The sequence below is a fragment of the Humulus lupulus genome, chromosome 3 (assembly GCF_963169125.1).
Source record: "Humulus lupulus chromosome 3, drHumLupu1.1, whole genome shotgun sequence".
Taxonomy (NCBI): Eukaryota; Viridiplantae; Streptophyta; class Magnoliopsida; order Rosales; family Cannabaceae; genus Humulus; species Humulus lupulus.
In genome coordinates this window covers 151,033,828-151,048,387 of record NC_084795.1, presented here as the reverse complement: position 1 = coordinate 151,048,387, position 14,560 = coordinate 151,033,828, and the positions used below count along the sequence as shown (strand labels likewise).

At 34.9% G+C, this 14,560-nt stretch overlaps 2 protein-coding genes across 2 annotated transcripts; both read right to left on the bottom strand.

Annotated features, from left to right (window-relative positions):
• Positions 1–9,391: 9,391 nt before the first annotated feature.
• LOC133821405 (uncharacterized) lies at positions 9,392–10,615 on the bottom strand. The gene is made up of 5 exons (XM_062253718.1): positions 10,566–10,615; positions 10,046–10,219; positions 9,860–9,964; positions 9,608–9,773; positions 9,392–9,518 (listed from the first exon to the last, which is right to left on the bottom strand). The coding sequence occupies exons 1-5, from the start codon at positions 10,604–10,606 to the stop codon at positions 9,423–9,425; spliced, it is 582 nt and encodes a 193-aa protein (XP_062109702.1). The 5' UTR covers positions 10,607–10,615; the 3' UTR covers positions 9,392–9,422.
• A 2,050-nt stretch (positions 10,616–12,665) lies between these two features.
• Positions 12,666–14,054, bottom strand: LOC133825140 (uncharacterized). Its single transcript, XM_062258126.1, has 3 exons — positions 13,693–14,054; positions 13,424–13,602; positions 12,666–12,676 (listed from the first exon to the last, which is right to left on the bottom strand). Exons 1-3 carry the CDS (start codon positions 14,046–14,048, stop codon positions 12,666–12,668), a joined length of 546 nt encoding a protein of 181 aa, XP_062114110.1. The 5' UTR covers positions 14,049–14,054.
• Between the last annotated feature and the right edge of the window lie 506 nt (positions 14,055–14,560).

Genomic DNA, 14,560 nt, shown 5'->3' with positions numbered 1-14,560 from the left:
CCATCAGCGCAGGTCGGCCCAAAATCACATTGTATGTAGCTGGACAATCGATTACCACGAACTCGAGCAACTTGGAAATAGTTCGCGACTCTTCTTCCAATGTCACCACCAATCTGATTGTCCCGATGGCTGTCGACCCTTCACCAGAAAACCTGTACAGAGTCATCGAGGTCGCCTTCAAATCAGGTACGGATAACCCCATTTTTCTAGGGTGGACCTGAAAAGCAAATTCACAAAACTTTCGTTATCCACTAGTGTTCTTCGAACCCTTTGGTTGGCGAGCTGAACGATTACCACTAGTAGATCATTATGTGGGAATTGGACGTGGCTAGCATCCTCTTCTGTGAACATGATTGGTTGCTTTTCCAATCACTTCTATTTCGATAACTGTTGTTCCGAGACAAACTCCACCCTGTTATGGGACTTCAGTCCGTTAATGTACCTCTTTTAGGCCCTGCTGTTCGTGCCCACCAAATGAGGTCCTCCAAAAATGATGGTTATATCTCCCCCTACTATCGGATGAGGGTTGACCTGATTTGCTTGAGCTTCAGGTTGGCTAGTCGAAGCTTCTGGAACAGGTAGCAGGGTTTGACCAACGGGCTGACTTAAATTCACTTGATTTCGGGCGTACTGGGCCAAAGGTCCCGCCCTAATGAGGGTTTCAATCTCATCCTTCAGCTATCGGCAATCATCAGTGTTATGATCGATGTCGTTGTGGAACCGACATAACTTTGAGGGATCCCTCTTCGCCCTCTGGTTCTTCAATGGTTCTGGCTTCTTCCATGGAAGGCCACTAGAATTGGCCAGAAAAATGTGCTCACGTGTATCTGTTAGGTCGGTATATGTGGCGTAGATAGGCTTGAACTTCTCTGCGGGCTTATTTTTCTTCATCCCGCTCTGGTCAGGTTCACCATTCCCTTTTCTTTTGTTATTCCCCCTTGGTTATTCTAGGTAACGTTTTGGGTCGTAATTGCCGCATCTGTTGCCGCTCCAATGGGTTGGATAGGGGTCTGGCTAGTTCCTGCAATAAAGGCTCGCGCCTCCTCGAGATTTATCCACTCTTGAGCCCGAGCTAAGAATTCATCTACGCTCTTAACTCCTTTTCTTTGGAGTTCCTACCATAGGTCACCCCCAATGAGGATTCCCATCCTCATTGCCATGAGTTTGGAGCTGTCATCAGCATCCCTAGCTCGTGCAAAAACATTGGCAAATCTACTCAGATATGCCTTCAACGTTTCGCCAGGTTGTTGTTTTACGTTGGCCAATGAATAAGCCTCAACTCGAGGTGCCTGTGAAGCTCATAATGCTTTTTTGAACTTGGAGGAAAACTTCTTCCACGAGCTTATGGAATGTTTCTTGTATTGCTTAAACCACTGCCTGGTTGGCCCGACCAGAGTTGTAGGGAACAAAATACACCTTAGGTCGAGCTCGACATTGTGGGCCATCATCATGGTGTTGAACATTCTGAGGTGATCTGATGGATCTCCATCTCCATCAAATTTCGACAAGTGTGGCATCCTGAAACCCACAGGATATGTCGCCACTGCAATATTTGGAGCAAAAGGCTCGAGCTCTTCGTCTGAGTCGCAATCGTCTTTTTCCTTTCCAGACAAGAGTTTTTTCATTTGCTCTTCCATTAGAGCTAGTCTCTCGAGGGTTTGGTCCTTAGTCCCTAGGTTAGCTGGGGGCTATTCAACAACTCCCATCCTATCATGTGCGTTTGACGGGTTATTATCCCTCCAAGTTCGAGCTTGGTTTTGCGGGGCATTCCCATTATTGCATACTATGGACGGACTTCCCTCTTGTCGAGTATAGCTAATATCTCCATCTCGAACTGGATACCTTCTCTGCGAGTTCAGACGATCGCACAAATCGGGTTGTGGATCATACTTGTTAGGGTTTTATGCCCTAATTACAACCCGATTTCTTTGTAATCTCATTTTATTATCAATAAAAGAATAGAAATCATTTTTTGACTTGGTCAATCACTTTGCTCACATGTTTTATTTTCATGATTATTTGTTTAATATAAACTTCTATTAAATCCCGAGCATATAGCTAATCGTATTTATAATGACGTAATCACAGTGGAATATAAATATGATTATATGCTCAAAATAAGTTAGTCCTAAGATTAGTCAGTGTACAGGATTTACACTGACTTGCCAATCTACGATATGATCTACTTACACATTGTGGTGTTATGTTCTTTCTAGAACATTAGCAAAGTAGATAAGATCGGATGTATTTATTACATCGGACTGGACCGATATTGACAGTTGATAGGATAAGTAAACATACTGTTATTATCTATTCTAGTCATATCATATAGTTGACCATAGGTCAATTCAATCTCAATTCGGAGTGGTTATTATTCTAGCTGATTGTATTATTTGAGTTCTTGGACTTGTTCGTTACCAGCTTACCCTATGGACTAGCCCATACTTACATATTGGGAACTCGGTAGTATAATTGAGTGGGAGTGTTAATCATAGATATAAACATCTATAGCTTCTGATGAATAAGTGAAACGATGGTTTCCTTTTAGTTTGGTTCAGGGTGTTAAATGATAGAGATCTCATTTCAGTAATTTATATTAGTTTATTGAAATATCATTTACAAGGAACTAAGTGTTTTAAGGATAAAATACAATGAGGGGTCAAATGGTATTTTAGTCCCATTTCATTGTAGACCGTCTATAGAGGATTGAGTGACAATTATGGTTGTAACAATGGATAATTAATAGCGTATCTATATTTGTTATAGAGCATTCTATGAATTCAAGAGTGCAATTCTGAGTCTTTAGTGAAGTTACGATGAATTAATAAGTAAGTAAATTTATTTGTTAGATTTATGATAACTTATTGGAGCTTGATTTCATAGGCCCATGGTCCCCACTTTACCCTGGATAAAATCATCTAGATAGTCTCAATTAATTGATTTAATTATCAAAGTTGACTAGGTGAATTTTGGATAGTTTCACAGAGTTATGCAATTTAGAGAAGAAAATAGAAATTAGGGCAGATTTATTAATTAAGATAAATTGGTATCTAAATTAATAAATAAGTTTAAATCAAGGTTCAAATTATAAATAATTAATTTGATAAAGGATTTAAATAATTATTTAATTAATTAAATCAATAGAAAATAATACAGGCCTTGATTTTAAGTCCAATGGGCTTATAATCAAATGAGAAATTTCACGGGCCTAAAGCCCATGATAATTTCGACCTAGGGCTGTTAATTGACTATTATTTTATTGTTTTTTTAATTAAATTAAATGGCCTAATTGATTCTATAAAAGGAGTGCTAAGTGAGAGATGAAAATATAAGTTGATAAGTCACAAGACGACAGACACTAGTTTTCTGATAGTTTTTAGATTCACTCTAAACACAAGTCTTTTTCTAAGCATATTTATTATTTTCTCTTCGTCTCTCTATATCTATCTCATGTGTTGAAAATTTCCCACTCTAGTCTAGGTGATTCTAAGGATACTTTGGAAGACTGTGAAGATTATAGAAGATCGATTCAGTTTCTTGGTAATACTCTACGACAGAAAGGATACAAGGGTTAGAGAAACGGAAGGAATGACTCATTCATTCCGCTGCGTATACTGTAAGTATTCTTATTATTGTTTCTCTTTGAATTCAATTTTAGAAATATTTTCTAGGTTATCTCATATTAATTTGTTTAATATTAGATCTACATGAAAATAAGTACAGATCCTATATAAGTTTCCCAACAACCGAGGGCTCTGTGCTAAACTCAAATGATTCCTTAGGTCGCTTTCAGACCTGCCGCTACGATGGCTTTCGGTCCAGTAACTCCCGTTTGCGAAGCTTACAGCTCGCAGCTGGGGCCGAGGACCTGGATTCTCGACAGGTGTTCATGGGACGTAAGTATTGGCCGATGGGGGAGGATTTCTCCTACTATCTCCATGAGCTGGAATATCCCATTGAGGATGAGGTGGTGTTGGATGCCTTATAGGTGATGGGGGATGCCTTATAGGTGAGGCTATCCTCGTTCCATCAGGACGGACTAAATTAACCCGCCTCTGTTCTACTCCAATGTCTTTAGTTCTTTGTGCCTGGTGATCCGATCACGACGTAGGAGGATTTGTTGGAGCATTTTGTCTTCGTGAGCCTGTTTTAGCCCCTCCTCGTGGATTGTTATGGGCATTCCTGGGGACCTGTAAAGAAGGCACCAAACTTGGGGTTGCAGTCCTAACCGAGCTTTCTGACGACCCCTATGATGGTTGTTGGGTCAAGCATTCTGGTAATCTTGCCCTGCAGGTACATGGAGTGGGGGTTCTAGCTGATCAACTCGGTTTGGATCAATTATTCCTGTGGGACTTATGAGACCCACTTTGCCTCTTTCTGACATTAACGTTGGTTGCAAGAGGGGGTAACCGAGCCAAAACCTCCTCAATCTACTTGTTTGCCCTAGCGAGATGGCTCCTCAATTGCATGTTCTCCATCTCAATGACAGTTAGGTAGTCTGGGTTTGGGTTTGGCGATAATGACGCCGAACTCCCAGTGTCGCCTTGATCCGCCAGTTGTTTTCTCGAACGTTGCTGAATCTCAGGGCCATGTTCGTCCAGAACAGCGGTATGATGGGCCTCCTGCCCACCAGGCTGTTCTATTTCATTATTGTGCATTGAGCGAGTGAGCACCATGATGGAAATCAATTGGGATTTTTGTGAAGCACTAATTTTCTCTCAATGAAAGCACCAAACTGTTGAAGCGGTTTTTCGCCAACAGTGTATTAAGAAATAATAAGTGCAGATTATTGCTTAATGGTAAACCGTAATGAAAATATTAAGAATTCACTCACGAACACAGATATTTTACGTGGTTCATTGGTTAAAATCCACCTAGTCCACGAGTCACTATTATTATTGTTTCTCTCACTATTTTAGTGGAGTTTCGGTATTACAAAATAAATTCCCCCTTTCCAGTCCAACACTTTCAGTATTTATAGGGGAATTCCATGGACAGGTTTGGGTAACCGTGTGAGTCAATCACACATTTACATAATGTCTATATTCAATACAAATAATTCCCATTTATATGGGGATATGATTTGATAACAGAATAAATATGTTCCTACTATCTCGGATAATAAATATGACAGTCTGGTCATAAATAAACATATAAGCATATCCCGAGTCTCTAGGGATCCCAGAATATGCATTATAGTTGAATCATCACGAGCTGGATATCTCCTCCAAACTCATGCTTCAACAATTATCTGATTCCGAGCTCATGCTTAACAAACCATCGTGTTCTTAGTTCGCGATAAGCTCAGGACGCCTAACACCATGTCTGATATTTATGAATCCCGAGCTGTCCACATGGATAAGCCTATATTTTACTTGGTTATTTTTCCGTGTATTTATCTATCAGCTGTACCCGAGCTGAGTAAATGAACTCGTCCTAAAAATAGGATACAACAAATACCATATTAATATGATTAATATATATATAATAAAATCCAAACAACAACAAACTTAACAACAACGTTAAGTTTATTAATTATTATATATAATTTTAGTGTCGTATGTATATACATATTTTAATATTAACATACGTTTTATAACTTAAATAAAATTTAATTAAACTTAAATTTCACCCGTTGAAATAATATCATATTAAACATATAGTATAATATAATCTACTATCAACTAGCAACAAACTTATTTTCAAAAATAAAAATAAATAAAAAATAGCAACGAACATAAATTTAAAATTCATGTATGTATAATATTAATATTATATTAAATATGTAATATATAATATCTTGTTGTCACTGCCAAATTAAAAAATTAGAACAAACATAAACTTAACTGAACTAAATTAATTAAACTAGGACACTTTTAAGATATTTTATTATAATTTAAATAATTAAATCATATTATTTAAAAATAATAAACATACATATCTTTTTTTATCTTATAAATTTGTATAATAATTAGTTTTTTATAGTGATTAGAGCTCTTTTTATTCATCATCAAATTTACCAAAGGACATTGTGAGATACATTAGAAACTAAAAATAGTTGATACATGTATACTACTCTATACTATGACTTTTTCTATTCTTATTTTATTATATTATTAATTTCTTTTTCAATATTATTGTAATTTATATATATGTCATGTAGCCATGTAAATATATATTCATGTTAATATTGTGTTTAGATGTCATATATGTATAAATTATTCATATAAATATTATATATACTGTAGAACTATAAATCATTATATTATATATATATATAAAAAGTGAACCAACAATTTTTATTAAAATTATAGATAATGTTTTGCCATAGTATTTTTAATATATTTATGGCATACATTATATTAAATATTTTTTATTTATTTTTATAATATTGTTTATTTATTTAAAATTTATATGATAATTAAAAAATATATAATAAAATTAAATATATGTTTGAATAAGTATGTTTACAACTTTAAAACTAAACAAACGTGTTTTACACGTTGCTTCTACCTAGTATATATATATATATATCTCTTCTATATAAAAAGTGTGTAGATAACGAAGATTATTGGTTTTAACAATTTGTTTCGTTAACTTTAACGGAATATTCTAAATATTTAACAGAATATACTTTTAAAACTAATTAAAAATAAATATTTATTAAATATATTATTATAAATTTAAATTTAAATTGTACAATATCATTATTATGATAATATAATACAAAACTAGATATTTAATAATTATATTAATATAAATTTAAATGTTATAAAATATTATTATGATAATAATTATAATCTTATTTTTTTTACTAATTATATTAATATGAATTTAAATATTATAAATTATTATTATTATTATAATAATAATATTTAATACAAGACTAGATATTTAATAATTATATTAATATAAATTTAAATATTGTAAAATATCATTATAATAATAATATATAATACCTAATCTTATTTTTTAATAAAAAAAGTATCAATTCTGTTTTTAAAAGTTATCATATCATATATAAATATTTTAAAAAAAATAAAAAACAATGTTTTCGTTTAATATTTTATTTAATATGTTTATGTTATTATTATTTTTATAATATTGTTTATTTATTTGAAAATTATATGACAATGATACAAATTTGATAAAAATAATTAATAAATTCTATAAGTAAAACTAAGCAAACGTGTATTGCACGTTGCTTGTATCTAGTTGTTATCCTTGTTTTCCACTCGTAACACGTGGCATGACCCAATGGGTCTAGGGACTCTCTTAATGAGGTCCAGGCCCATCTTGAAAGCCCAATCATCCTCGAACCCAACAAACTTTGATGGGTGCGAGCATAACGAAGGAACCGTGACTAAGATGCAGGCTCGACTCATCTTCCCAGTCCCGACCTACCGGTGTGTTTACCCTAAAACAGACTATCTGATGATGTGGCAGGATTGGTTTACACGTGGGATGCACGTGGTAGTTTTAAGTGAGTATAATCTGCTCAACCCTTGACCAGAAGATCATTGGCTTATCAGGCATCATACTTATGGGTGACCAGTCTAGTCACATGTATTCATTTATTTCCTTCAGATATGCAATCTTGTAATTACGTATTAATTGTAATTTCCATTATTATTTAGATACGCATATATTAAGTGTAATTAAGGTCCATTGGCCCATGTAGTCCTCCTTGAGCCTATAATAAGAATCAAAGGGCTCAAGAGAGGGGACTTTTGACTTTCGAACATTTGGCTTGAGAACGCTTGAGCTGAGAGATTCTAAGAGAGAGAAAAAATGTTGTTATCCATCAAAATTGTATTTATCTGAGATTTAGTGAAACTTGTGAACTCTAGTTCATTGACCACTGTTCTTGGAATACTACATCAATAAGAACACTAAGTGGATATAGGTTATTACCATTCTATTGGGGCCGAACCACTATAAATTGTTTGTGTCGTTTATCTTTTCGTCTGGATTTCTTCTCATTTTCATATTATTTTATACCGTTTATCTGACTCCGTGTCGTTGACCAATTCGATGGTCAACATTTTGGTGCTTTCATTGAGAGTTGAACTCAACACTTCCAATAAAATCAAATGGTGAAAACATCTAGAAAGACGGGACAAACTTCTGGGGTTGCATCCACCCAGCCTCCTCCACAAAATGTGGTTGAAGATGAACCAATCAGGTGAGCACATCACCAAATAGGGTGTTGCCCAAAGTGAGGATAGGGATTTAGATCCTCGCTTTGGGGATTTTGAGGAAGATGTAGGACTAGTCGAGGACCTCGAGGAGGTCCAACTCGATGAGGCAGATCTGACCAAGGTTGTGAAAGTCAGTAAAAACTTAGAGACAACAACAAAACAAAAACTGGTGGAATTTCTGAAGAAGAACCAGGAGGTGTTTGCCTGGTTGCATAAAGATATGGTTGGGATTGACCCAGCAGTTATCAGCCATGTCTTGAACATAGATAAAAGCTTTCCACCAGTACAACAAAAAAGGAGGCTGCTCGACAAAGATTGATCGAAAGCATTAAAAGAAGAAGTCGAGAAGCTAAAGGAGAACGAATTCATTAGGGTAGCGTTTTATCCCCGTGGGTCTCTAATCCCGTACTGGTTCCCAAGCCAAATGGAAAATGGAGAACATGTGAGGATTTCACAGACCTTAATAAAGCCTGCCCAAAGGATTGTTTCCCACTCCCAAGGATCGACCAGCTGGTCGATGCCACTTAAGGGCACGAGATCCTATCATTCATGGATCCATACTCTGGGTACAATCATATCAGTATGCACCCACCTGATGAGGACCACACTAGCTTTCATACCGATACAGGGCTTTACTGTTACAAAGTAATGCCTTTCGGTTTGAAAAACGCTGGTGCGACTTACCAACACTACTACAAAAAAGGCCTTTCTCTGCGGTTTTTTTACTCAATACACTGCGGTTTTCGAGAGTATTGAAAAGTGCAGTGTATTCGACCGCAGAGAAAAGTGTTACGCAAACCGCGGAGAAAAGCTACACTTTTCTCTACGGTTGTAGTAAGCCAACCGCGGAAAAAGAAAGCTTTCTCTGCGGTTGTAATAAGCAAACCGCGGAGAAAAGAGAGCTTTCTCTGCGGTTTGTTTATTACAACCGCAGAGAAAGCTCTCTTTTCTCCGCGGTTGGCTTACTACAATCGCAGAGAAAAGAGCTTAATAAAAAAAAAAATTTCAATTTCGGTTGATAACCCAACATTTTTATTTCTAAAAATAATTAATTTTCAATTTTAATTATAAATAATTATTTTCAATAGTATAACTAATTTGTTAAATTGTTATATATACATTTCATATCTAATACAAAATAATTGGCGAGTAATGAATCAATGACTTTAATCATTCTAACCAATATAAGTTAGCACTTTAATCTTACATACATACAAAAATTTAGATTTCATAAACAAATGGCATTAATCTAGCTAACCAATCACTTTTTAGTGGTAGTAGATCCTCTTTGACATTGAATTTCTTTTTGTCAAACCACTGCAAAATTGAAAAGTTAATATAGATTAGATAATTAAATACTATATCTAGTTTTTCTTAAACAAAAAAGAGTTTAAAATATAACATACTTTCTTCTTGATAACTTCTGCTGGATTCGGTGCATTTACAAGATCATAAATGTATCTTAGTACATAATAACCACATTCATGACTTTCAGGTTGTTTTGGACAAGAACCTCTCACCAATTTTGTAAATGTGCCGATGTATTCATTTTTCAAACATTGTGCGTATGCTCTACAAAAATTAAAATTAATTAAATACATATTATGCTCTCAACTTTTAAAAATTAAAAATGCATACATTACAATTGAAGAACTTACTTTTCCATAACCTCCGTAATTATTGGTGGAGATTTATGATTTTTTAAAGGGTCCAAAATTATGGTCATCCCCCGCATCATCACGAGCACCAACATCCAATGTCGACTAAAATAATAATAAAATATGATTATTATAAAATTAAAATTCAACCATAGTAGTGATAATGTTTAAGTAGTTCGTTCTTACTCAACAATCCAAGGAATGAAATATATTTGGCCTCGTCTATCCATAGTCATCATCCATTTGGCTATAAGATCCACCGTATAGTTTTTACTTTCATCATTGCCAATAGAAAGATGTTCGGTGTCAAAAAATTTATATAATTGTCGTGAATTTGGGTGCATGCTTTCCCAAATGCATCTGTAGATAATCAATCATTCATATTACATTTTCAATTAATAAATTAATATCGTCAAAAAAAAATTGGGCAGAGTTTCCTCTGTTTCTATAGCATATCCAAAATTATTAGAACCTATAAATTCAAATCAGACAAAGCATACAACAAACAACATGCATGTTCTCAACCATAAGCCACCGCAGCACACAAAATTCGCAGAACCTACTTCACTAAGACACACATGTTCTCAACCTTCTGTTATCTCCGCAGCACACAATTTCATCTCAGAACTTACTTCACTACGGATGAATATCTAATATATTCAAACTCCTCTAATAGTTTGTAATGACATAACAGATTGATACATACCTCATACCAAACAGCATAGCTGAGGATCCAATATTATCCATGGAGGCTGCTTGATAAATGTCTTTCGAAGTGATGAAGATAGCCTCGCGTTCTCCTATAAACTCCGGGTCAACGGGAACTTGTACAACCCCATCTATTCCTTTATTGGAATAATATTCCTTCACTATAAATTTTAGACTCAGATCAATTTTGTCCCATTGGTTATCTGTTAACCAATTTGAAGGTTCTGGTTGAGTTATTTCAGCGGGGATGACTACGTGAGATCCAACTGATGATAAATGTGGGCTTGGTGATAGGGATTTGTGATTAGATGAAGATGGACCCTACATAATAGCATTAAACATATCAGTATAGTGTACCCATTTAAAAATAAAATTTAAATATCTAAGCAAATAATTTTATACCTGACAAGCGACAATTAAATTTTTAGGCCAAGGCAGGAATGTGTCTCGTGCATCCCCAACATATCGTACGTTACCAAAGGGAATAGGGATCTCAGCTTCTTCTTGTAAGACATCTATAAGCCAAACCCTCGCAACTAAATCATCAAGTACATTTCCATGGACGGTAATTTGGCTACCCATGTTTGGTACAATGAGTACACCCTTAGCCACCACATTGTCAATATTATCAGAACACAAATAAACTTCATAGCTCGGTGGTGGCGGAGACTCATAAATTGATGATCCATCATCTTCATCAAAAGGATAGTCTTCGGTTTGATGAAAATGATCATCTGCGTTGGGGGCAGGTCGATAGACTTCATCACTTGTATTCTCATAATATTGTCCCTCATCAAATTGCCCTTCATCGTAGTATCCACACTCATCGTTTTCCTCATTATATTCTTCATTTTGAGCTAATTCCTCTTCTGTGCTAAATTTATGTCTTTTTAGCTCTTCAATCTCAGCTTTTAGTCGAGCAATCTCCTCTCTTGCAGTCATTGTTTTATGTTTTTTTCCAAACATTTTGGAAACGGTCGCAGTGAACCTACAAAAAAAATCAATAAAGTCCATCAATAAACCAATCTAAATAATTCTTAAAAGAAAACAACTATTATAAATTATCATACCCGCCAGCTCGAACACGACCTGGGTGTTCTGGTGTCCCTAATGCTTGAGTCAAGATGTCATCTCGACCCTGAGCTGTAATTTCGCCACGAATCAATTTTTCTTTGACGTCCTCCTACTCAAGATATTATTTGGTTAAATTAGTTTATATAAATAAAAACAATATATTGATTCAGAAACCTTAGAAAACTTACTATCTTTTTGGCAATTTGTCGGTCTAGCTCTGTCACAAGAACTTTATTTTTTTCACGCGATCTAAGCCAAACTTGATACCTCTCTGGATTTTGAATATTTCGTTCTTTTTTCTGCATTGTACAAGATAATTATAGTTATATGTTGCGATAATATCAACCATTATTTAAACTATAATATCAAATATACTTACCAAATCTTCTCTTATATTAGCCATTCCTCTATGAGAGGTTCGATGCCTTGACTTCATTAGTAATGCACGTTTTTTTTGTTCTTGATGCACTATTTGAAACTCTGGACTTCGACGACTAGTTACAAATTGTAACCATTCTCTCTCGTCAATTATATCGCTATACCTCTTTGGGGGAAATTTGAGTTCTTCCATCATACCCATTTCAACCAAAGGTTTGATGTACTCGGTAGTGAGTTCACTTTTAAAATCTCTCATTATTTGACCAGCTTTTTTCAAAATCTCACGTTTGAAGGTTTGAGGAATGTTGTGACCACCCTGAGAATATAATTAAGAAAAGTAATTATTAAATTTAGATATCACACATAAATAAATAAATAAATATCATAATGATAATTTCTTACAATGATATCCTCCCATAGACCATCTTTCAAATCTTGTGGGACCTTCCTCCAATCACCTTAGTTGATAGAAATCGTGGCTCGTACTCTAGATCCAAGATATGATATCATGTTTGTATACACATCACCTATTGGTTGTCCCAAATCGTTCCATTGAAGATTTTTCTTGATTCCTTTGGCTTTTTGTTGGGTCATGTAACTCATTCTTGTTTTACCACGACCTTGTTGTTTCTCTTTGTCATCTCTTTTATCCGCCATCTGCATCACACAAATTACAAGTGTTAATGCATTATACAAATAAATAATCACAAGTGTTAATGCATTATACAAATAAATAATCACAAGTATTAATGAATTATATAACTTACTAAACATGTTTTCTTCTTTTTCTTATTTTATTTCTGGTCGATTCACAATCGACCCATATTCCTTCTTCGATGTCGGTTCTAAGATAATCACGATCATCGCTATCACTTTCATTATCATGTTCCTGAATATTCTCAACTTGTTCATGTATCGGTTGTCCAACAATGAAACAGTCATGATATAAATCATAATTTTCATCGTACTCTTCTTTTTCTGAGAACTTCCGCTCGGGAACTGATAAAACAATGGACCATTTATCATTAACTGGATCAAGAATGTAAAACACTTGTTTCGCTTGGGAAGCCATGATAAAAGGATCGTTCTTGCTTCCCTTCTTTCTTAAATCAACCAGAGTGAATCCAAGTTCGTCAGTTTTAACTCCAGTATTGTTGTCTACCCAAGAACATTTAAGAAGAGGAATACGAAATAATGAATAATCTAGCTCCCATATTTCTTCAACAACCCCGTAGTATGTCATTGTGCCTGAAATTGGGTTATTATCTTTTGTACTGGCAAAATGCATAACTTCTGCGACTACACTTACTCCACTATTTTGAACCAGCCGAGCATCATCTCTTGACTTAGTATGAAATCGTTTCCCTTCAACAATGTAAGCTTGATGCTTTATTACATCAATGCTTGCTCCAAGAGATATGCGCTTCAACTTAGTTGACAGTCCATGATTTTTTTCTCCCAACTTCGTCAAAATTGTATTCTTCAACCACTGGCAAAACGTTTTATTATGCTCATCTATAACCCATTTTTGTTTATTTTTAATCTTGTTTGGAATCATCGACCGTAATAACTCTATGTGATCACTGAAACATAAAAGAAATAACAAAAAGTTTAAACAACAAAAAGAAAATCACTACTCTAATATATATGATTGAAATATATTTTCTACTTACATTATATATGATTGAATCTCAGGATTATTTTGCAACACAACTAATTGAGCTTGATCTAATTCTGCCCTAGACACGGTGGTCACTGTTCCATTCCCTCGTAGTCCTTTATCAACTCCATCTGAGTTATTTCGTGGTTTGCTGATTCCGATTGCTTCAACCCCACTCATGTATTCTGAGCAAAATTCTACTGCCTCTTCCGATATATAACATTCAACCATACTAGCTTCAGGACGATAATGATTACGCACATAACTTTTCAACACATTCATACTTCTTTCAAATGGATACATCCATCTCGCCCAAACTGGTCCACACAACTTGGCTTCCCTTACTAGATGAACCATTAAATGAATCATAATGTCAAAGAAGGATGGCAGAAAAAACATTTCAAGGTTGCATAGAGTTTCCACTATCTTATAATGCAATGCATCCAATTTTTTCATTTCTAATTCTTTTCCGCATAAATGATTGAAGAATATGCAAACATTCGTTAAACAATCTCGAACTTTTTTCGGTAATACTGACCGAATAGCAATCGGAAGTAATTGTTGCATCAACATATGACAGTCATGTGATTTCATACCCATCAGCCTCAAATCTCCCATGGATACCAAGTTTCGAATGTTGGATGAATAGCCATCAGGCACTTTCATCTCTGCAAATGATTTACATACAACTTTTTTCTCTTCTCTGGACAACGTGAAACAAGCAGGAGGTAAATATGTGCGTTTACCTTTCTGTTCAGGTGCTAAATTAGTTCGTATACCCATTTCAACAAGATCTAAACGACTAGTTAAACCATCCTTAGTTTTACCGGGAATATCAGGTAATGTACCTATAATACTTTCGCACACATTTTTTTCTATAT